This window comes from Bactrocera oleae, chromosome 5, assembly GCF_042242935.1.
Source record: "Bactrocera oleae isolate idBacOlea1 chromosome 5, idBacOlea1, whole genome shotgun sequence".
Taxonomy (NCBI): domain Eukaryota; kingdom Metazoa; phylum Arthropoda; class Insecta; order Diptera; family Tephritidae; genus Bactrocera; species Bactrocera oleae.
This window is the reverse complement of record NC_091539.1, coordinates 44,547,120-44,573,235: the sequence shown is the minus strand read 5'-3', so window position 1 is coordinate 44,573,235 and position 26,116 is coordinate 44,547,120. Positions and strand designations below refer to the sequence as shown.

At 32.6% G+C, this 26,116-nt stretch overlaps 1 protein-coding gene across 1 annotated transcript; it reads left to right on the top strand.

Moving 5' to 3' along the window:
- The first annotated feature begins 133 nt into the window (after positions 1-133).
- LOC106619319 (uncharacterized) lies at positions 134-26,116 on the top strand. The gene is made up of 5 exons (XM_036366106.2): positions 134-238; positions 23,639-23,894; positions 25,327-25,437; positions 25,507-25,659; positions 25,726-26,116. Exons 2-5 carry the CDS (start codon positions 23,664-23,666, stop codon positions 25,840-25,842), a joined length of 612 nt encoding a protein of 203 aa, XP_036221999.2. The 5' UTR covers positions 134-238; positions 23,639-23,663; the 3' UTR covers positions 25,843-26,116.

The following is a 26,116-nucleotide window of genomic DNA, read 5'->3' as shown; positions in this document are numbered from 1 at the left end:
CGATCCTATTTAAAAAACGTGTGTCCTATGATTGCGAATCCAAAAAATTTTTTAATGAGTGGTACAGACGAGAGTGCTTAGAAGTTCCAACATAAAAAAATTTACTATTATTAATTAATAAAATTTCGAAAGCAAAAATATAAAAAATATTCCTTTCATTGTGTTACTTTATTGTTAATATTTATCCTTACATACCCATATATATTTACAAGAGATTCAGTAAATTTACTTCGGCTCGGTAAGAACACCTACACATTTCTTAAGTAAATTGAAAATAGTTACATGAGCATACTTATAGGTATATAACCAAACTCGTGATAATTACCCTCTTGAAAAAAAAAATTGGCATACATTTATATAATATTTCTGTCAAAAGTAAACACCCACACCGCCAGGTGAAATCGGTACAAAAAAAGAATCGCTTTGGATATTAGTTATTATACCCCAAACGGAAACGTCGAAGACCCTGTAAATTTCATATATGTATATGTATGTTTATAAATGCGAGCTGAGTCGAGTTAGTCATGTCCGTCTGTATAAAATATAAATGATCGGAATCAAGTGTTTGAAAACTTTTTGTTTAACGAATTATTTTCAAAGACAACGGTACAATCCTCGGAGAAATTGTTCAGAACCGACTACTATACCATATAGCTGCCATACAAACTGGCAGAACAAAATCAAGATATGCAGCTTTTTTACCCTTTTGTGCACTAAAAAATGTAACTGTGAAGGGTAATATAGCTTCTTTTGCAGCCGATATTATTATTTTTTCTTGTTTTTATAATATTTCTTGATACAATTTCATAAAATTTTAATATTTCGTTTTCCATAATAAGCAAATATTTTTTTAATTAAATGTCGGTGTCTATGCATACCCAACTTTATCATCAATCAGTGGAACTTTGGCCATATAAAACTCCAACTAATTAATTTACATACATACAACCTTCACCAGTCAAAGTTCTACAAATCACTATCATTAGCACATTTGAAGGTAATCCAGTGCTGTGATTTTATTATCTAAACTGTGTCAAACTGATGCCCTGTAAGAAAAACATAAGTTAATGGAAATTTTAAATTGAGCACTTTAAATTTTAGTTGCAATATCAACGAATGTTTTAAGTCAAATGTATAAGTGTATGAAGATTATATGATCCTATATAGAAATAGCAAGCATGTGCATTCTGCATAATAATAATTGAGTCCTAAATTAATTTAGAAGTACTTAAAATCGTTTTGTTAAAAATAGACGCTTTGAAAAAAATGCTCGAGGATTTTCGCCGTGCACTTTGCCACTTTGCCAATAATGAACACGTCAATAGTCCGAGGAATGCAGATGCATAGCAGTTAGAATAGTCAAATATGTAGATAAATGTTGACACTAAATTTCACATATTTTTGTCACCAGACGTTCTGGGAATATCTTTTACAGAAACTGAACCGTCTTATAAAAATAACTAGCTGACAAAACGTTTACCGAAACAGTCATGCAGTTGACAGTAATAATCGACTATTTACAAGGTAAAGCGACAAAATTTCAACACACTGTTTCGGTGTTAAACTATTGTGGTTAAAATTACACTGGTTTCCAAAATGTGTCTAACCAAATAATCGGTTAGCACATGCCAAAGTTTTTCTTTACAATACATAATATTTACTTACCGAATAATGGCACACCTTGTATAGTCATATTTTATTAAGAAATACACTTAAGCTCACATGTCGTTAGCCGAGCTGCTGACATATAAGTGCGTAAACAAACTCTGTCAGGCATCTGTTGAAAATCATGCAGAGACTTTCGCAAAACCAAAGTGTGGAAAACACTAGAAAAATTACAGAAAATCGATTTTCTTAAAACTTATTTATAAGCCGGAAATTAAAGTTTGCATAATTACTAGACATAAAAATATAAGATTGATAAAAAATATGGAGAAATTATGTTAAATATTTATAATTTCGGTTTTTAAAATTTTTGTTTGGCTGTATGTCTTTTTTTCGTACTACTAACATTCAAATATACTGGTGAATATATCGTTACCAAAAATGTACAATGATTGTTTGAAAATTACCTCAAAATCCACTAGGTGTCAATAACTTTTTCTATGCCATTTCGTTACTTCCATACACATTTTTATACATTATCGTTTTTATTTTTTGGCTTTTTTATGATTGTTTTTGAAGGTCATGCAGCTGTGACGCAAGTATTCGCTAAAAGCGGGTTCAAAAACCGCCTAAGTGCAGATTCAACTCCAAATGCGAGCTGCCTTAGTAATACTTTGTGAAAACAAACATACAAGCCACACGTTCAATTATGTGTACATATGTATGTATGTATCTACTTGTTTGTTTTTCACACACGAAATTCCAAACAAACCTTGCGGTCGCATAAAATACTATAATAAAATGCAAATTTTGCGTCTACACATATTTCTGACCGTATTTCATATTCATATTTTCTCGAGGTAAATCGGCTTTTTCGGCTTTATTTGTTTCTTTTTAACAACATTGGGCTTACTTTACAAAAAGTTGAAATGTTATAAATAAATTTAGTGGTAAATTTTTAATGCCGCAAAAAATGAAATGTGCATATTTGTATAGCATTTCCACGTTAAAGAAAAAAATATCCAATGCACATAAAAAAATAAATAAAAAACAAACAAAAAATAGGTAAAATTTTTGAGTGCATATGTGCACTATTTTCCGTATATGTTTTTTTTTTTTTTTGATTTTCAAATGCAATTTTTAATATATTTTTCGCTTTATTTTGCATTTGGGGCACGATAGCACTGCGAACTTCGCATTGTTAGTTTTTTGCGCAATTCATTGTGCGGTCTGATTCTTTTTATGCCCATTGCTTCGGTTTTCGCAATTTGTTGTATGGTTTTTATAAAATAATTTATGCATTCGCAGTTTCTTTTGCAATTTTGTGCAACATTCGGCTCGTTTGTGTAGTCAACTAATTGAGCTTTAAACAAAGCGGCCGATCAGTTCGGTCATTTTTCACTTTAATACTCGTATAGCTTTTGCACTCAACGGTAGTAGACGAGCATGTTAATGCATCGGTCCGGCAAATCTTACTCCTTAGTTTGGATGCAGGTGGTGTATATTTGTGAAATGCTGCATTTCAATAGCAAATTTTTTGTTGGACAAAATGTAAATGCGATGTGTGTTATGATTAATTTTTTGCAGGAAAAACTGACTGCGGTGAAAAAACGCAATTCTCATAAATAATGAAAAACAAAAGCAAAGTGAGACGTTATCTCAACAATATAAAGTTTCAATAAAAAATTTAACTGAAAGAGAAAACTAATTATACATAATATTTATTTATAATTTTTCTGTATCCATTGGATATTAATTAAATACTTTCAGAGATGTCGTCTTTGTATTCTCATCACCGACAATAACAGATTATTCATGATCGCATCTTATTTGCTAGAAATCATGCCGAATTTGAACTAATTAATATACTTTAGTAATCCATAGTTCGTAATTAACACTACACATAAATTTAGGCTTATTCGTTTTATTCTTGGTGTTTGGAAAATATTTGTATACTGTACTGATCCTGATTAGATGTTTTAAGTTTGAAACGTTATTAAAGCTCAGAATATTGGTTTTATGTAGTTTCATGCATCGTCATGCTCTTTCTTTTCATATAACATACAAACCAAACGACAGGAATAAAGTTCTTGTATGGAAAACGTTTTTATATCGCAAGACATTATACTTTTTAATTTCACAAGACATTTTCACGAAATGTCATACTGAATATTGTCCAAAAGAATGCTATAATACCCGAAAACACTTTCTAGATCAGACGACTATAGCATATAGCTGCCATATAAATTGAACGTTCAAAATAAGTATCTTGTCTAAAAAGCTGTTTTGTTTGACAAGATATTTTCACGAAATTGGCAATTTCAACGGTACAATATTTGAATAAAGTTTTCAGTTCGGACTATTATAGCATATAAAAAACAAGATCAAGTTTTTTAATGAAAACTTGTTTTTATTTTTGAATCGTATTCTAGCTTTAGTGTAAGCGATGTTAACGTTATTTCTTTGTTTTTAATTTTATATCAGCCTTTTTTAGTGATATAGAATTACAGATATAAGACTCAGTTAATAGTTACTCTAATTTAAATATTGTTTTCATTCTGTTTAAATTTTCGAAATTAACGATTAATTCTCAGTTTCTTACATTAAGTATTTCCCAAAAATGCACTTATGTAATATTTAAGTACATAGTATATTGTATGTATTTGTATGTATAAAATACTGAAATTTCACAAAATTCCCATTACTCATACGCTGCGTGGTTCCGCAGCGGATTTTCAATAGTAGTCAATAAGCTTAAACAAACTTCGTTATAATACTAACTTAAAGCGAAACGTACTTTCCATATCAATGACCCCGAGATATCAAATAACGCTAAATCGTAAACAAAAGTTTTCAAGCAGCCATATAAACACAATCGGTATGTAGAAATATATGTAACACTCAAATATAAAAGTCTGCATTACTTTAGTTTTTTGCACGATGACTAGGGTCTGAGCGGTTAAGCATTACATTATTTCTTTACACTGTTTTACTATTTTTTAGAAAATTTTATTATTAACTTGTGTTATACATATTTATTTTTTTGAGTAGTGATTGAAATTAATTTTATATTACAATCATTTGTTTATAAGCCAACATTCCCGAATATTATTGTATATTTTAACAAAAACTACTAACGAATTAGCTTGTTTTGTGAAATTAATATTATTGAATTTATAATTGCTTAAAAAAAAGGTCGTTTGGATGATATTTCGTATCTGTGCAGGAACAATGAAATATAGACCACGTGGTTTTTTGTAGTAAAAAAAAAATGTTTGGATACAATAATTACCTAAACTCCTTTACCTTTTTTCTGAGAATAAATTCGTAAATTGACAATTTCAGTTTTAAAGTGGTAGTATGCAGCCGGCAGTAATATCTAGTGTACCATAAATATGAACATTTTCAGTTTATAAGCTAAAGTTACTACAGGAATTTATTGTTTGCCACCTGTTATGAAGCTTTGTTCTCCAATAAGGCTTATTTTTAGATTTTTTATAAAAACAACGTCAAAGTATAGTTATTTTTTTTTTAAATTCAAACAAATTTTTTGGGACATTTGAATTTATGTAAGTATTGGCCAAAAATACTGAGAGCAATAAAAACAAACGTAGCCTAAATCTTTCCTAAATTCTAACAGATATAAATCTTTCAAATCGATTCGCACTAATGTACACAAATGGTCACAAAAATATTTCGAAATATTTATTGGAACTGTCTCTTTAAAATAGTTTAGCTTTTATGGTATCTCACTGTCAGTGTCACTGTTGGATCACTTAATTATCATGCCGCCATCCATAGATTTCACAACCGCTACATACCGTGAAGTGTTTGTAAACAAAGCGGCGAAAACTTTTTGGCACCAATACGCACAGATGCATACAATGTATGTATGTACTATTTATGTACCTACTGTCTATCATACTAATCGTTTATTGACATTTACATTGAATCAGAGCTGAGCGTGCGATTGTTGACAGGCGTCACGTCAAATGCATTGACTTCAATATTATTATTTTTATTGTTTGTATAATTACTATTACAATATGCGTCACAGCACTCTTTTGGCGAACGGTTTCTAAAAAGGCACGGCACACGTTTTAGAGCGATTCGCTACCTTTGCTTTACCGAGCGATTATAGCTGTTGGCCAGTTTTTCGTTTCTTTTTTTCGCTGGGTACTGTTTTTATGATGCGTTGCAGTTGAAGGTACTCCGCTCTGCCGGCACCTTGTAGATGTTGCTATACGAATAAGTACATGCGTATGTGAGCATTTAAGCGTGCTGGTATTTTTCAAACGTACGTTCAATTTGTTTGACTTTGAAATGTTATGCAAATTCTCTTGAGCTCTCCCACCATTTGATTTCCATCATACAACAACAACTTTGAGCCAGTCAGTGCACGAAACGCATTGAACGTAGGATGGAGCGTACGTAAAAGTTAGCTTGAACTTCAAACAATGCAGACGCTACATGTTTGCGCTATATACACATACATTAGTATGATATATGTATATATATATTTATGCCCTCTTGGCTCGTTTGGCACATACATAGTATGTGCATACGTATAGTCTGTGAAGACAGCAAGCCAGTGTCAAAAAGAAGCATAAATATTCAAAATCGTAGAAAAATTTAACTTATACAACAACAAGTAGTTTGAGCTTAAAAGTAAAAATGTTACAAAACTTAAGAAAGTCAAGGGCGCCAACTTTACCGTTCAAGTTTATGGATGTATGGCCACGAAGCATATTCGAAGTAATAGGTAAATTTTATTTATTTATATGTTTCATTTATAGAAATTCAAATAAATATATATATTTTTAAACTAATTTGAATTAAATCAATGTCAACAAAGTCATAGAAAACATAATTTTTTTAAATGCTAACTCAATTTTCAAGGTGTCAAGCAGCACTGATTTTAAAGAAGTATTCACAGTTAAAAAATTTTTATATTCTAATAACAGTCGTGAATTAATTTTTAGAATATATTAAGTATTTTCCAAAACCATGAAATTGGATCAACATTATACGAATCTGTTGATCTAAAATATATAAACCCATGTAAACCAACCATTTTCATTAGAGCAATAAAAAGCACAATTACGCTACTGATACCAAAATAACTAGTTGTGTTTTAAGGTAACTGAATATATTTAAAAAAATTTAAAATGCTCAGTTTGCCCTAATACTTCTTCTCTTTGACTGACGCTATAACTTTGTGGACTTGTATGGCGCATTAAATATCGCAGCATTCGACGTTATGATTTGCCTTGTTTTCTCAACCGGTAAACTAACTGATCTTTCCAACGGAGAGCAGGCCATATCCTTTTGCTGCTAAATCCAGTTTCTAAAGTAATAAAAATCTATCTAGGAATAACTATTCCGCGGCATAACATTTTGTGAGTTCAATTTTATTGTAGAGTCGGCTGCATAAATTAAATTTCTCATTACACATAAGTCACACATATATACATGATAAGCCAGTAATCGATAACCTGCTGCTAATTATTGTTTTGGAACTCGTGGTTTTCAAATACGTATAACGGGTTTAAATATAAAAAGTCTATTTCTTCTTACTTCATTATTGATGTTGTATGATTTCATACAACATTTCATACCATTGATTTTTATACCCAGAGCACGATATATTAATTTTGCCATTTCAATTGCTTCAGTTTTTAAGATATTGATCTGAAAATTCACTCACGTTCTTTTCTCCACCAACAGCTGCTCATTTGTCAAACCGCCGATATCGAACCACTATACCAAATAGCTGCCGTAAAAACTGAAATATCGAATTAAAGTGCTTGTATGGAACATTTTTTATTTGAAGAGATATCTTCGAGAAATTTGGCATTGATTATCAATGTTTCAGGACAAATCGCTATAGTATATAGCTGTCATATAAACTGACCGATCAAAATCAAGTTCTTGGAAGGAATAATTAGTATTTGTGAAGGGTTTTATAGCTTCGGTGGAACGACTTTTCTTGTTTCGTCTATAAATATCCACAAAAAATAGTGCACTTTCACCTGTAAACATTTTAACTTTGGTATAGAAGAGGTATATGAAAAGCATGGTCTATGTCTTGAAGCTATGAGCGCTTGTAACCGTCTTTTAATCATCGAGTTGTGCTTAATACTTTATGAGCTATTGGTAACTCTCCTAACATGTATGGTTTGAATAAGGCTTTACATTGGTGTTTTTATGTTCGTGTTGATATTGTTGTTGATATGGCAGTCACCTGCGAACATCATAACTCAAAAGTACGCGACAAGAAAAGCAATTTTCCGTGCGTGCAACTCCACGAATTGTAAATATCTATGTGAGTACATGGAGCAGAATGTTAAAGATTTTGGCTCAGCTTCTTGTATATTTGTATTCAAGTACATAGGTATATTGCAACACCACATATTAATTATTTATCCGTCTGGTCAGAGATCATATGTAAGTACATATCCTATATGCAGCCAAAGAGCAGCAAAAGCGCTGGTCTCAAATAGCCAAAGCATATATTTTATATATATTTGTATACATATTACTCTTACTGCCAACAGGAGCATGTGAATTTTTTTGTTTACTTTACGGGTGCGACAGTTATGAATGGCAATCCATGCGCTTAATGGAAGCCAGTGTTGTTTAACATTTAACAAATCTTGCACTAAACAAACACATGAGGGTGTATAGGTCATCTGTCGGCAAGGAAAGAGTCCACTTTATTTGTATACGAAGCACGGGTATGTTTGCATATTTTTTATTAACACGACCTTACCTACAAATTACAAGTATATATTATGCACGCATGTAGCAAGGCACGCGCCAAATGCATGTATCTCCGTCATGTTGCATAGCTGCTCATAAAGCTTATTAACATTTATTATTCAGCACTCCCTTCTTGTTGCAGACATTAGAAACATACGCATTCGCCGCCACACAAGCGCGTGTAAGCAGCCAGGCAACTAAGTGTGTATGTACTCGTGTAATCATAATTTTCCCTTACCTTCGGCTCTGTATTGACTTTTACGCAATTTACCTCTACCTTTGGCCATTAATTTTCGCTTTGCTCCTTTTTCCAAATGCCCGCGTTTTATTTAAAAGTCTAACCGTGACTAATATGCGCGTACCAGTACGCAACGAGCGCACTTGTCTATACTAATACACGTGACTATGTATGTGTAGCATACAATCGCCAGAACGCCCACTCACTTGATCATTCCGCTGACAATTATACTCCTGCACTCCGGTTTGCGGCTTTACGTTGGTATGTCAATTTTCCACAACTAATGAGCTCCATGTATGACATAAACAATTTTCCAGCCATCTCACCATCGCTTTGCCAATGCATTAGGTCTGGTCTTATGAGCTTACGTGAGTATAAGTGTGCTTGTTCATTCCGTTCTAATACAGCTGGAATGTTCAATACATACCCATCCATACAAGAAACAACGGTATGTTGCTAATTTAAAATGCAGTACACCCATCTATTTTCCAACGAACAGGTTGGAACAGAAATTCTAGCTCTGGTTGCGGTTGAAATTAGGTATTATTTAGTATTGAACATTTTAAAGAAAGCACTTGTAGTTTTTACGGAAATTCTGACGTTATTCGTTAGTGTTCGGAAGAATATCTGGCTGTATTATCTCTATATTCCTCACTTTTCGTCCAAGCGACCCGTTATTTTCGTCATTCTTTGAACACCTTGTCTAAATTTTAAATAGATCTATTTAATAACACTTTTTTAATTTACTATAAAGTATGATGGCAGATTGAAATGATGTTAGATAAGAATAAATCATGACCCTTTACTGAGTGATCTCGGTCAAGTATCCAATATAAGGAATCGCAAATTATCATTCTCAATAGTATAAATAAGAGGAAATATTAACCTCAGCTATACTGAAGCTATAGTACCCACCACAAATACAAAAGATTTCAGACAAGAACATAATTTTTATCGGTCAGTTTGTATGATTGCAATAGGGTGATCCATTTTGAGGTCGAGCATTTTGACTGGTTACTGGCGAATGACACGCGTGATGTTTTGCTCCAAGACCTGAATCGAAGAGAGATTGTCCGCATAGACTTCAGACTTTACATATCCTCACAGGAAAAAGTCTAACGGTGTGATATCACCAATCGACCGGCCCAAAACGGGAAATTATCTCTCAATAAACCCATTGATTGATGCGATGTGTGGGAAGTGGCGCCGTCTTGTTGAAACCAAATGTCGCCGAGATCACAAGCTTCAATTTCAGGCAATCAAATAGTCGTTTATCATGGCGCGATAGTATTCACCATTGATGGTGACGTTCTCACCGGCATCATTTTTAAAGAAATATGGACCCATAATTCCACCGGCCCATAAACCACACCAAACTGTTTTTTTTTTCTGGTTGAAATGACATCTCTTAAATCTCTTCAGGTTGCTCTTCGTCCCAAATGCGACAATTTTTTTTTTTGTATACCCATTGAGCCTGAAGTGGTCCTCATCGCTGCACAAAATTTGGTTCAAAAACGTCGGATCTTCTTGGAACTTTTCAAGAGCCCATAGAGCGAAGGGATTTTTCTTGGGAAGCTCGAGTGGCTTCATTTCTTGCACAAGCTGTATTTTGTACGCTTTCAATTTTAGATCTCGACGTAAAATGCACCATTCCATACGTCAGTCCGAGTTGCTGCGAACGGCGCCGAATAGACTGTTCAGGGTCTTTATGTACACTGAGTCTCAAGATGAGTGATGGTGTTGCGAATAGTATGCTCAGTAGGCCGATTATGTTGAACATAAGTTGAGCGAAGCGCGCGAAACACATTCTTTACAGAACGTGAATTTTGAACGATTTGTAAACGTTGTTCAGACGTAAGTCTTTTCATGGTAAAATGCCAAACAATACTGAACAAAATGACAGCTTAACACAACTCATGCATAATCTGTAAAAAAAGGCTATTAGAAAAAGTATCTCTACTTGGATCACCCGTTATATGCTATAGTCGTCCAATGAGCAGCTTCTTTTGAAAAAATGTGTGCAAAATTTCAGATCAATATTTAAAAACCACAGGAAATAGTTCGGGTATATATATGTAGACGGACATGGCTTAATCGGCTCCACCCGTCATGGGAGGCACAGGCGGTAGCACCTAAGCCATCATCAGGCCCATTGTGCTTTAATGGTTAATAAACACCTTTTTTATATTTTGCAAGAACAACTATGTGTATAGTCTTTTAAAAGCATTTGATGCAAAATTTTATAGAACTCTGTTGTTTTATATTAATTAGATCATTTCTTTAAAATTAAATTTTATATGTATTACACGAAATGTAACTAAACTTTAACAGCTATCATCTTACATACACATTTATCATACGCTGGTGTACCACAGTAGATGGGGGTTTTTTTCCTTATATTTACAACTATCGATAAAGCAGATCTTTCGAAGTGTATTTCACGATGACAGTATCTTCAGTTCTGCATTAAAGACAGTCACAATATCATTTTATTATCCCAAAATTAAAAGTGTTTATCTTTCTTCTAAGTTAAGTAATTATTTTGGAATCTGCGTAAATTTCCATCTTAACGTGATATGAGCCAACGGGAAAATCTGCAGATAAAAATTCATCAAATGATTCATAATATCAAACTATCAGCAAATATATAATTAAAACACATAATTCATAATAATTTCTTTTTTTTACTTAGAACTAGAGATGTTATTGAATTAAATATAAAACATTTCGAACATGCGACAATTTTTAGCCAAAATGGCCACAAATTGTGCAATAAAAATCTAAATTTATAATAGCAATAACATTCATATGTAAAAGCAGTTTTCAGTAACCACAAATCAAATCGATTTTCGCCAATGAGACACAATTGAATTAATTTAAATTGAATTGCAACGAACCAGTGTAATAGACTAATGGAATGAAGAGGATTTAGCTGAGATATGTTTGCCGGAATATTGCATGCTAAATGGCAATTGCCGAACTTGCATATATTCTGGTATTTTATATAAATATATATGTGTGCATATGTATTTACATTTATTAATAACTGTCAGTAAATCACGTGACAAAAACGAAATATAAGCACATTTGTACAAATGTTTCAGTCAGGGGCGAGTGTATGATATGTGAGCTCGGCTAATAGAGTTGTATTCATTCAAGTGGTGCGTGCTTTGCGCAATTTAATATCCGAAATATTTACGCACACATTTACTGAGTATGTAGGCATGACATCCAAAAATATTGGCAAGCGATAATTTGCTTATCGATGCATATTATTTATGACACATTAACCTACTGTCAGCTAAAGGAGATATGGATTGCTTGTCGCCGTCACATGCATTGAATAATCGAAAGGATATTTCCAGGAATGTCTTTAATTAGCTTAGGGCATGCAAAATATAAAGGAAAAGGAAAAGCAAAAGCAGAGCAAACCGTGCGATAAATGCGAATATCGTAGATATTTAATTAGTAGTTTTACATATATAAATCAAATAAATTACATATAAACAAATGTTTGTGCAGATGTATGAGTACATTATGGCGGAAAATATGTGTGGGCGAATTTTTTTAAGTTACAAGTAATATCAAATTTTCGAGTTACCATATTTTACGATGAGTCATAGTACAAATATTATAAAGCACAAACGTCTATCATCTACACAATCATTTCATATTATCAACCTTTGGGCTATGTCACTATCGATCGCTCAACGGCGAGTATGGCAGAGTGTTTCCTTGATAACAAATAAAATATGGTGAATTCAGGGGCTTAGCAATTTCTCCAAAAAAACTTTGACTAATATTTCTTACAACAACTTGAAGTAATCAAGATTTGAGACTTAAATCTATAAATTTGTTTGGGAAAGGGAATGAGAAATAGTTCTGACGATCAAAAAATATGATCTTACTCCTTAACACAGTAAGACATATAGTAAATATTATTTTTATATTCAAAAAAGAAAAAGCGATATAATAATTAATTGAAAGCTTACTTTGCTTATACGGATCACAAAGGCAACAAATGATATAAGTTCAAACGTTTTCTTCTCTGTCAAATGACGATTATTTATCATCTAAGTTGAAATCAATTTCACCTGGACATTGAACTCCTCTTATTATTTTCAATTTTACATGAAACACACAAGTAAAAACCACAAACAGCAGGGAAATGCTATTACCACGGAGAGCTATATTGCACAAAAAATGTATTACATTAATCCATTGACGTTACGTACTGCAGGAAAATACTCAAAAGTCCAATTTATTATACTAATTGCTGACTTTGTTTAGTGTGGAAGGTACAAACGCATAAATAAAAAAAAAACAATTAACGGAAGTGCTGAAACAACTTTAAACAGATTAATCTGTAAGAATAATTTTTCTACTTTGTTACTAAGAACTACCAGAATCTAAAGATTCGACTTCTGGCATAAAAAAGGATTTATATTAAGAAAGTGATACTAGTAAAAGAAAAAAATCGCAGAATATTCTTAAAATTTTTAGTTTCGAAAACCTGCAAACTCAAATGGTTCATAAAATGGGTGGCAAATTGTTAATGACGAATGGAAAGGTTAAAAAAGTAAAGGCATAACTGGGTAGCGTCTAGGCGGAGGTAATAAAACACGCAAAACTCTACGAAATGGAAAAAGTTACCAACACAAACGAAAAGCTGCACTTTCTTAAAAGCCCAGCAAAATAAAGATCAAATGAAGTTGAAATGAGAAACTAATCAAAAGTGAGAACTTAATAAGAAAAAAATAATAATAAAAGCAAGTACCAAAGAATACGAAAAAACGAGGTCACACAAGTAAGCAAGTATAACAGGAAATAGACGAAAGAGAAATTGCTTAACGTAATCGCGGGACACTAATGAAGGACAATGAATGCTACTTACTTCACCGGAAGTGCAGTGGAATGCACCACTATCGGTATTCCTCTTCAAACTCTTTTTTAACTACTTTCTCAAGAAAGATAGTACGATAGGTAAAGCAAGTACTTGCATTATATACCATTAGGGTATAATTAAAATTCTCAAGGAGCCAAAGTTTGCAGGCGCGCAGTGGCAATTTCTCGGTAGTTGGAAGAGCGCGTAAATGAAGAAAAATGGCGATAAAAGGAAATCACGGCGGAATGTAAACAAGAAAAGTTTATATATTTAAGTCAAATAGGTGGCAAGTCAAACGGTCGAATGGAGCAAGCTAAGTCGTTATAACTAGTTACATCGAGAACATTGCAAATATATGTAGATACGAACATATTTGAACTAAAATATATGTATATTTGCTCAAAATTAAGAATACGTCAAAAAAGTGGATATTATATCAATTCATTAATTTATATTATATATTGGGAAATTTTCACCTTGATTATGTTTTATGTGTGCCAGAAACTGGTACCGAACTCAATCCTTGTGCAGTGATAATATGCACTGCTAGCCACTCAACCACGGTGCCACCAGTCCGAAATGTATCAATACGACAGTACAGGACAGTAATTATAATTTCAAAGATATCTGGATCAAGATCGTTAAAGAGTCAGCCTATATTTACCGAATTTTTTAATTTTTTTTGGTGGTTGTTTCTAAACCTTTTTCTCTAAGAAAATCTTATTTTAATTTTTTAAATAAAAATATGAATAATAGAAAATAACAGCAGAAAGCTTTTTATTGCTTTACGCCTATTTTTAGTATGGTACTTATAAAGTATACAAAACATAAAGTTGTGTTTTAGTTATTTTCAACTTAAGCGAAAAATCTCTGCTATTCTCTGGCTGCTGGCGGCAGTGATTCTCATGTATAAATGTAATAGTTATGTAAGCATACTCGTAAATACGCTGTTATGTTCATATATTGCATATTAGTTGTTGCATAAATTTTCAATTCTCAATTGATTTATCATTATAAAACTAATTATGGAATATACGCAAAATATTTGCGTACAATCGCACACATGTGTTCTAATTATGCCAGCCATTGTATGTTGTAATTACCAAAGTCGATTCCCAAAACGGTTCAAACCAGAAGCTGGATGTCAAAGTTAACTGTGCATAAATGAAAATTATAACAACAAAGAACGCGAAAGTAGCGATAAATAAATAATTATTTAGTGCATAAATGCTGGTTTAACCACAGTCAACAAACACCTGCTGTTGAAGTTGCAAATACGAACAGAATGGAAAGTAAGCACAGTGAAAGCCCACTCGACCTACTCTATCCCGCTTTTAAAGGAAATCCTCCTATATGGCTTGTTTTTAGGAGCTCATAATTTTTGGAGTATTTTATTGAAGAAGGCTTACACCAAACTTCCGAACAAACTCTCTGAAGTTTGTAACATTGCAATATATTCTCACCTTAATTCGCATAATATATAATAACGCACCATAACTTCCCATAAGCTTACAGAAGAAGAAAAAACAATATGAAATAGAAATTACTCACACTAAAACACATTTTTAAATATATTTGAAATTTGGTTATAACTTGGTTATATCCGATAACAGAAACTTAAAATTTTGTATATATACATATATAATAAATAAACCAGAAAAAACGTTAACTTCGGTTGCACTGAATACTATATGTTACAAGTATAACACCCTTCAAATATAAAAAAGATTCCAAACAAGAACTTGATTTTGATCGGTCAGTTTGTATGGCAGCTATATACTATAGTAGTCCGACTAAACAAATTTTTCGGAGATGGTATCATTGCCTTAGAAAATAATCCATGTCAAATTGCGTGAAGATATATCGTCACATAAAAAAATTTTCCATTGAAGGACATGATTTGATAAATCAGCTGCTTGTTTGGGAGAAAGGAAGTATGTGAAATTTCTGAGAGACTAGTTCGTGCATATACAGACGGATATGGTTAAATCGACTCAGTTCGTTATGCTGATCATTTATATAAATATTTTATAGGGCTTGTGACGTCTCATTCTGGGTGTAACAAACTTCGAGGCATTCATGCAGTTTACTTTTTCCATATATTCTGTATGGGGTTTCCTGATCTTTTGCAATATATTTTTAATCTGCAACTTTGAAAACTGAAATTCTAATAAAAAAATTCCGCTCAAAAAAAAGCTCTGAGTAAGTTTTTGATATAACAGTTTTTTAACACTAAAACTACGAAGATTTACCATATCAATATCGATATTTTCAAATAGGTCTCTCTCTCTCTCTGATAATTAGAAGCGTAAGAACAAAATAAGCTATAATATTATTCTATATACAAATTTATTAAAAATGATGACATCGTTAAATAATAGATAGGAATAAAGAGGATTTGGTATAAATAAATGATGCAACCGCTCATTTTGACCGGTTCGTAGTTCTAGTGTTAAAAGTCATACGCAGTTAAATTTATGTATCAAGTGCCACTGTATTCATATAGTACACCATGTCGTATGAGCAACAGGGAATTTATAAGGCACTTGCATGAATGCGCAGATCATTTGATGTTTGATGTTTTGTAAAGTAAAAAATGTATATTACAATATAAATTGTTTAAAGTTGTAGATTTACTTGGTTAATACGAGACATAGAAAAACCATTTGTTGTATATGGCAAATGGTAAAATAAATATATTACAGTTTAAACTGAAAATAAAGAGAGAAAAATTATTTTTAGGGTAAAAACTGCAACCTGAGGAAGCGTCTGCGAAAGAACAATCAATTTCGGAAATAATGGATGCCCTAATGTATACGAGGTGTGTTCAAAGCAAGAGGTGAATTTTGATTTTTCGCGGGCTGTGTACATTCGATTATCGATATTTTGTTTTTATTATAATCGGACACATATGTTTATGATATGCTTGCATTTTTCGATTTTTGACTTTTGAAAGAAATGGATCAAAAAATATGTATTAAATTTTGTGTTCAAAATTTAATGAAGAGCTCCAAGACACTTGAAATGTTGACTGCGGCATTCGGTGAGTCCACTTTGTCTCCAAAAAATATTTATAAGTGTTGCAAGCGCTTTACAAAAGGCCGAAAAGAAAAAAGGCTCATCGATACTAGAGATGCGACCGCATCAACAAGCTAAGAAACCATCGAAACAATGAAAGAACTGTTCTTGAAAATCGTCGAAACACTGTTAGGGAAGTTGAAGAGGATGTTTGCATATCAATCGGCTCATGCCATTAAATTTTCTCGAAGGTTTTGGGCATAAAACGTGTGGCAGCAAAGTTTGTTTTGCATCACGATAATGCACCAGCTCACACATCAATGCTTATTAGTGATTTTTTGGCCAAAAACAAAACCGTAATCATGCCTCAACCACCTTAATCACCAGATTTAGCTCCCTGCGCCTTTTTCCGATTCTCAAAACTGAAGAAACCAGTGAAAAGAAAGTGTTTTACCACAATTGATGAGATCATGTCAGAATCGAAGAAAGAGCTGATGGCCATACCTAAAATCGCATTTCAGCAGTGCTTTGAGGATTGGAAAAAGCGTTAACACAAGTATATTATATTCGAAGTGGATTACTTTAAAGGGGATTAAATAGATATTGATGAATAAATACTTGTAAGTACTTTTCAAAAAAATTCAAAATTCACCTTTTCCTTTGAACACACCTCGTATATACACCAGTATGGAAAATTCGCAACTCTACTACTAATTTGCACTGGATATGAACCAGAGCTGGCTGCAACTTCATTTTAGAATTTTTTTGAAAAAACATAAAATATAAACACGTTGAAATTAGTACACAATGTGTGCAACACATGTTTGTATTTGTGGTAACATATTTTCATGACCACTGACATTTCGCAATTCATACCCATGCGGGAGTGTAGATATGTACGAGTGCGCAATTGCAATTTAATTAAATGTATAAATTTCACAGTTATTGCAACAATAAAATGTTTTTGTGCCACTATTTACGCGAATATTGTTGCATATCTGCGGGCGCAAGCCATAAGCGTAAAATCCCCATATGTGTACTCTTACCTTACCCAACAAACAAATACGATCCAAACTTTGATTTTTGTTTAAATTTGCGGATTTCGTTTATAACACATTGGATTCTGTTCTTTAATTAAACATTTTTAAGATTGTCGTTTCCTATATTTCCGTTATGACCATGTGTTCTTTTAATTCCGACATTACTGTTTTTTAACACTACTATAATAAAAATTAAATTGTTATGCTAAATTTACTCCTTGTAAACTAGGGCTCTGAAAAAATATAATCGTAAAGTTTTTCTATTAAATAACTACAAAATTAGGTGTATGTAATATGCCAGTCCTTAAAGAACTAAACTTATTTAATGGCCGATTCAGAAGCTGATTGTTGCTTACTTTGGATCGCTTGATGTAATAGATATACTATATATACATATTAATATTAGCGCCAACTTTTGTGAATGGGGTTATCTCATCTATATGCAAATACAACAAAAATATATTTGGGAATCCATTGCAGCACATTGGCTATTACGTATTTTCACTTTTTTCCATTTCGTCGTTTAGTACATGAAAATACATTTAGAAATTTGCTGGTTTATTAATTATATTTGAATGTGTGCACAAATAGAAAATGGCTAGCTGTTTGATAATTCGTTTAATGTTGCCTTTCATTCATTAATTTTAATAAATTGTTTCGAAATTCAAAATAAAATGGTGTAATTTTAAATTATAAATAAGTGTGTAAATATGTGCTTGCACCTTTATTTTAGTTGCTGCTGGTGACCATTCACTGGTTTATTAAATGGAGCTACATTAAATGCCGATGTGTTTCGGTGACTTCCTAATTTTATACACTTTTTAATTGAGCCTATTTGCAAATGCTTTTTCTCATTTATTATATTTGCGTTAGTTTTGTTTTAGCAGCTAATTCACTACTTTGGTTAGTTTATTTCATTTATCAGTTAATACATTTATTTGTTAGAATTTGCTTAGTCGGCTGTATTTAATGAGTAAGTAAATATTTGCGGTACTAAAAGTGCTGTGAGTTTCCTGTGGGGAATTTTTACATTTTCGCGCCAAGCAAAACTAGTTAATAAATAAATATATTTTTTTTGTCCTGTTTGTTTGAAAGAAGTTTGCATAAAACGTAGTTTACCGTAAGCTGCATTTGATAAAATAGTTTGACCTACTTTATGAGGAATATGTGACAACTTTTCACTTTTTTATACCCTGAACAGGGTATATTAAGTTTGCCACGAAGTTTGTAACCTCCACAAGAAAACGTCGGAAATGGACTGTATGGATTATTTCATCCAAAATGTACATTAAAGTTTTTTTTTTCGTAAAAAACATTTACTTTGTGTTTGATGCAAAATATTGGACACCTTTTTTCGACGCAATATGAAAAATTTTGGATGGAATGAGCCATATACCATATGTAGATAAATCATCGGCGTGACGACATAAGTTTAGCCATATCCGCCTGTCTGTCTGTATATACCCGAATTAGTCTCTCAGTTCTTGAAATATCGTTCTGAAATTTTGCGACGTTGGTCATTTGTCGGTACCGCCGATATAGGTCCACTATAGCTTATAGAGTCTATCAACAAGAACCACGTGATTTAAAATAAAATAAGACACTTCAATTTGGTAAAAATGGTTTTTTTTGTTGTTATGCAGATAATTTTATGTCATTTATGATTTAAACAAAACGGCGGCGAAATGAACATTACTAATTTTCAATGACTCTGTGCAGCATTTTGACTACAATTTCGGCTATAGAGCGCTGAATGTTGTCTTCGAGCTCCTCGAGCGTTGCTGGTTGATTGGTGTAAAAATCTTGGATAATTCGAAACGTAATATGACGAAATTACAAACCTTACTGAACACACTGACCGCCACGAGAGGTCAAATCACGTCATCGCATCGTCATCAACAATGAGTTTATTTGTAAAGGGTATTTGAGATTAACCGCAACCATTTAACGTGTTTTCATGTTTCAAAAAGACATTGAGAACTGCATAGAAACAAGAATTAGCGATATCTATGGTTTGTCCTTTAGCGAAAGAATCATCGAAACTAGCTTAGGCGAGTCGTCCATCCAGATCTGTTAATGACGATAACATTGAAAAAGTTAAAAAAAAACCTTGTCGTGTTTGCATCAGAGAAATAGCAGAGGATCACAACATCGCTTATGGATCAATTAAACACATTTCTCTTGCAAAAACGACGACGAGTAGATGTCTCAAAAGACGTGGGTTTATGAATATGATGACAAAACTGTACAACAATCTAGCGAAGCGATCCAAAATACGGCATAGGCATTGCAGGCCATCCCAACCAAGGCTTATAAAAGTGTATGGAGAATTTGATTAACTGTTGACATGCTTGTATTGGCTCAAAAGGAGTCTATTTTAAATGCGATAAAAAATATTTGTATGAAAATACGTAAACACATTATTTTATTATAAAGAATTCGTTGTCATTTCAGGACATATTAACTACTTTTAAGTGTTACCTATATTGATTTATTCTACAAGTTTCAAAATAGTGCCGAATAATATATTAATGACTACTATTATTTGTCACTAAAACTGCCTTTACGGTAATTAAAATAAAATGTGTGAATTTTGTTTCAGTGTCAGGTTTCCATTTATTAAACGGTTTTATTCAATAATAACCGCTTAATAAAGTTTGAGAATGAAAATATGCAAATACATAGTACACATTCACAATTATCCACCTCAGCTCTGGCATACTGTATGTAGCTCAATTAAATTGAAATTTATTCTAGGAATAAGAAAAATTAATAAAAAATGGCTTGCCAGTGGCTATAAAAGAAGCCATGCGAGTAGTTATGTTTGTATGTGCATATAAACAGAGAGTGGAAAATTAAATAACACAAAAGTTTGTACAAATTGTCAAAACTACAAAAGCGTTTGTAAAGCTTTTTATTAAATGAAGTTGGAGGCGATTTGCGAAAATTAATTTAAAAAATGCCTCTAGACTAATATTGCAAAAACATACATTTATTCATAATAATGAGGCTGGCGAGTGAGGTGGGAGGAGAGGCAGATGTAGCAACTTATAAGCGATTGTATGCAAATGAGACAGGCATCCAGTCTAGCTAGCAGCTATGCATAATAAAAGGAGTGAGAAGTAAATATTAAAATAGTTTGTAAAAAGACATAAAACGTGCGGGTGTAAAGCTAAAAACGGGATATTTGATGGCGACTAGGGATAGCAGTAACAGCTGTAGCTGTGATGCAACAGATTGAATTTAGTGCGGTGACAAAATAGTGGTAGAGTGCTGTCGGTGGTCGTACTTTTGAGTTCGGTTTTCTTTGTTAGTGTGTGTTATTACTTTTCAAAATTCTTTTTCGGGTTTTCATCTGCCAAGCAAAGAAATTATATAAGTTAACATGCACTGCTATGTTTAACTTAAAGCCAGCTACTGTATAATCACCATGAAGATATGAAAGTAACACATAACTTGAGGCGTGATGTTATTTGGTCTATAACTATATTCATGCTAAGTAATGACGTAACTTGATTGTTAATCCATTGTTCCAATATTTCGGACTTGCGTTGGAAAGTTACTGTCCTTATTCGTCTTTTTCAGTATGTGTCATTCGTTTGAAAAGTATACAACAGTAATTTTTTTTCACTCAAATACGTCGACTTTGTGACTGAAAAAGTGTCTTTTGGAGTTCTTCTTCATTACTTTAGTATGAAGAAAACCTCAGCCGAAGTCATTATGTTTGGGTGGCCGTTTATGGGTAATATGCTTTAGCGGAGTAAACGTGCTAAAAGTTTGCACGACTCAAAAGTGGCGATTTTAGCTTGGAAGACGAAGAACGTCCTAAGCGGACGAAACTTTTTGAAGATGACTAACTGCGAGGACTCTTCCATGAATATTGTTGCCAAACAGAAGATGAGTTCACAGAATCTCGTACACATTCAAAATCCAAGAAATTGTTGTCATATAATTTCAAGGCAAGCGACGTTAACAGACGATTTTATATGTCAGAAATGCTGCTTGAACCCTATAAAAAGAAGTCGTTTTTGTATCGGATTGTGAATAGTGATGAAAAATGGATCCATTACGACGACGATAAACGCAAAACTCATATGTGAAATCTGGCCAACCTAGATTTGGCTAATCAACGGCAAAGCCGAATATACATGACGCTAAGGTAATACTTTGCTTTTGTTGGGATTAGCATAGCGTGCTGTATTATGAGCTCTAAAACGCGGAGTAACCATCAATGGGGAACGCTACCGACAACAATTCACCAAATTGAACTGAGCGATTTGCGAAAAACGCCAAGAGTTTGCGACTACAAGAGATAATAATTGGCATAATTTTTTTATAATTCACACCTCCGCCTATCTCCCAAGTATATCACATTCAATACAAAGTTTCTATAGCTAAGTATAGATAAATTATTTGAAACCATAGATCATCAGACTGGTAATGTTTTTTTTTATGCTTCGAAATTTATCAATTGTCTTACCAGTGATCATTCGCTCAAGATTCGAGAACAGGTTGCTTAGACCAGTTCCAATAACGTTCCATAAGTCAATACATACAATACAATAAATAGATAAAGACTTAAACATGGGCAGAAAGATGTAACTTGGATTGTAACTATTTGCTTAGAAATATAAATACAAATTTTGAGAGGCGTTGCACCCTCTTTAAAAATTTTTGTTCAAATATTTTATATACATTGATACTATAAATATTTCGAACAAGAATGGCAATTTTTTTGCTTTTTAATGCTTAAAAGACATTACACACACATTCACACGTTTTGTACTGACACGTGACTTCTTAAGTTTTCATGTATTTAATACGTAACTTTCAATTCAAATAAAAATTACAAAATTAATTTAATTTTAATTAAAATACATTTCATTTTATTAATAGAATAATAATAATTGAGCTCTTACGCATACATTTAAAAACAATAGTTTGTGGTTGTAGCGCTTAATTACTCTTAATTACATTTGGTACATCAAAATTCATGCTCACTCCTCAAATTCATTTATGATTTGTAATTCATTTTTAATTCAATTAGCACAATAAGAGATGCGTATTTCAATTAGTTTTGTAATTGGTAAAATAGGAGTACGTGATTGTTTGCCTGTTTAACATACATGTATGGGTAATGATTAATTATGCATTCAGTTTGCTATGATGTTCAATAGTTTTCGAACTCAGTCAATGCCAAAATTATACCAAACAGAGCAGTTAGCTGCTAATTTAACAGAACTAGCCATCCATAAATACATACATGCACACACACACACACATTCAGAACAACAACGTGTCCAAAACGATTTTCGCCGATTCACTGGCGAATTGCTGCAACTATGAAAGGCGAAAACTTAATTCCTCTGTCTAGCGATTGTTGTTGTCTGGCAGAATGACTCTCTGCCGCATTTTCTTGCTTTTCACCCGATCGAATAAACGAATACATATGTTAGTGTGTACGTGAATTGGATGAAAACATTGCACATTTTTTGTATCTGTTTTCGGTAGTAGCTGGTTACCGCTTGCTGGTCATTGCATGTTGCATGGTTTATTCCGCTTATTATTGTTACATGATAAAGGGGAATAATGCCAACAGCAAAGTCATCCGATGATAGTCAATTACATGAATATAAATCTGCTGTTGCTTCTGTTAGCTTGCGTGTCCTTCGCACGAACATAATGTACATATGTATGTAGTATGTACGTGTCACTTATGTATGCATGTCAAATGCCAAAATAATGAGCTGCTCATGAAGGCACATAACGCTCGCAAATAGCTTAGATTATTGGAAGAACGTGAAGCAACGCTGCACCAAACACAAACTGACTTTTACACACTGCTACGCCGCCATAATGTGAAACGCACCATGAACTCACAACGCTTTGACTGCTTAGCATTTTGTTGTTGGTCCAATCTTTGTGTTTCCATAATGGTGTTTCATATCGAATTATGAAAATTACTTTACGATTTGATTGAATAAATTATTATTTTATTATCACCTACTTAGGTTGTTATTTATTTATATTTGAGCTAAACTTAATTAAATTAAATAAATAGTTTAAATATGTGTTATTGACTCATTGCAGTTTTTAGTGTAATCACTCAGAAGCTATGGCATCTCATAAATTATTTTTGATGTGCTTACTTTTGGCCGCAGTGGTGATTATCACAGGTTATACACAGTTGCCGAAGGAAATGGATACAGAAGCAGATACCTACGGAGTACCAATTGATGCAGTTAAAACGATAGCGCCAGAAGATATTCCAAAATCGCGAACAAAACGCGGGATATTTTGGGACTTTTTACAGAAAATGGTTACAACGAAAAATTTACTTGTTGATGTAAGTATTTGAAATTATGCCTATTTAATTCTTTAAGAAAAAAACCTTTGCATATAAAAATTATTCATTTATATTTTGGCCACACATGTAGAAGTTACTGTAAAAAATTCAAATCGAATTAATATCAAATTAAAGTATACATTGCATTATACCTAAAAAATGCTTATAGAATTTTCCGGTGATCAAACATCTCATATAGATTTATAAAATATTTCGTCTGTTTGCTTTGGCGCTTTTATGCCCTTACAAGAGTAAACTAATATTTTTCACCTAACAATTATTTCTAATATTGATGTTATCTAGATATATCCAAATTTTTGAAATAACGAGGAGTTGTTTTAGGGATATCGGCTAGTCCGCCCGTTCGTATGTATGTACAAACATAACATGCTATCTTGATGAAAATTGACACACAGTTAAAACTGGAAATGAAAGTCTGTTTTCGAAAATGTATGGAATCGAACCATAAAACCATAAGCCACGTCCACATCCCGCAAACTGTTAGAGCTATATTTTCAAAGCTTGATGAAATAATTGGAAATCATTACTTTTGCCACAGTAAATAAGAAAAAATCGGTTAGTAACCGTCTACAAAAAAATTAATGACTATCTGAGAAATAATGATATAAACAGAAAACCAGGTATACAGAAACACCTGTTAGTTCTTCGATCCCAAAACAATGATTTTCATACCGCATATTTCAGCCAATAGGTATGTTTATAGGAACTTTATACGAATTATTAGGATATTAAAAGAAATCCACTATTTTTCCAAAAGATGGCTTTAGTAAGATAAGATTTCGTACTAAATAAAACTTGTCAGAAGTTTGATTACTTTGATAATTACTTACATAAGCTTATGTAGATCGATTGTCCCAGAGTTCCAGCTGTAAGATTATGCCTAGTTTCTAATCTACATTATAGCGCAAGTTTTATTTCCTGGTATTATATATGTATTTATAAGTATCAACTGTTCCACTTTTCTTCCAATTTGTACTAGTTTTAAAAGCATTACGAAGTTCTCAATTCCTTAATAACGATTCCTCTAACTGTTTCTCTATTTACTATAGTAGATACAAGACAAGTTTGTACCATAGTAATAGTTAGTAGCTAAGAGTGAGCCGTCATTGTATATATATTTGATTCCAGAATATTTTTCATAATTTTGTTTGCACTAGCTCTATATGGATCAATAAAGTTTCATGTCCCTAAATTACATAAATTTTGACATATACATATCGCGAAATATTTAATACTCTTAAGAAGCACGTAAGATACAAGAAAATCAAGAAATCGATTCTGTCGAACATAGCCTTTCCTTATTCGATTTTATTTATTGAATTAATATTACAATGTAATAACGAATATTATATTTTTGATATGTTCTTTTCGGAATATCGTCATTTAACTGACATTATTTCTCCAATTATAGCAATATGTTGACACAAGAGACACACTCAGCGATGTTTATAATTTACTGAATGAAGGATTCAGCGATCCCGCTCCTCCAAAACCAACAATAAGGCCACATACGAGTACAACGGTAATTAAAATTAAATTATATAATCACCGCAAACTTAAATTATTATATTATAAATAATTTCCATGTTAGAAAACAAGTGATGAGGATCAGTCAGGCAGTGGGGAAATGTCCACTACAACCGAAGCTTACCGAGTGTCACGCTATGAATTGGGACGCATTTTGGGGCGAAACTTCCGCGGTTTGCAGCGTTTGACCAAAATCGAATTCCAGGATGCATTTAATGTAATAAAAAAAATACTTCTTTATTGACTTAAATATTTATAATTTTTGGTATTTTTTTATACATAGCAATCGCACTACAACATACAGGAATATAAAGATGAAGCACGCAAAGAATTCGCAAATAGCGTAGGTGTGGAGAAGGTTAATAAGATTAAAGGATTAAAAGCGGCAATAACTGGCTGAAATAAAGTTGACAATGCGCATTTGTACATACCTTATGCCGATGAAGAACCTGTAAATAATTATGCTTTTAAGTCTCAGAAGCTGCGTAATCTTTAAATACATATGTACTGTATGTATTTATTAATTTTTAGAATATTGTGTTAAATTTTAGAGAATATCATAAGTTTTTATCGATAGTAGGCATTTTTTGATCATATTTATGCAGTAGATAAGAATTTTGTATATATATATGTTAGTCGGCAATTATTTATTCTGTGATAGAAATTTTTTACGT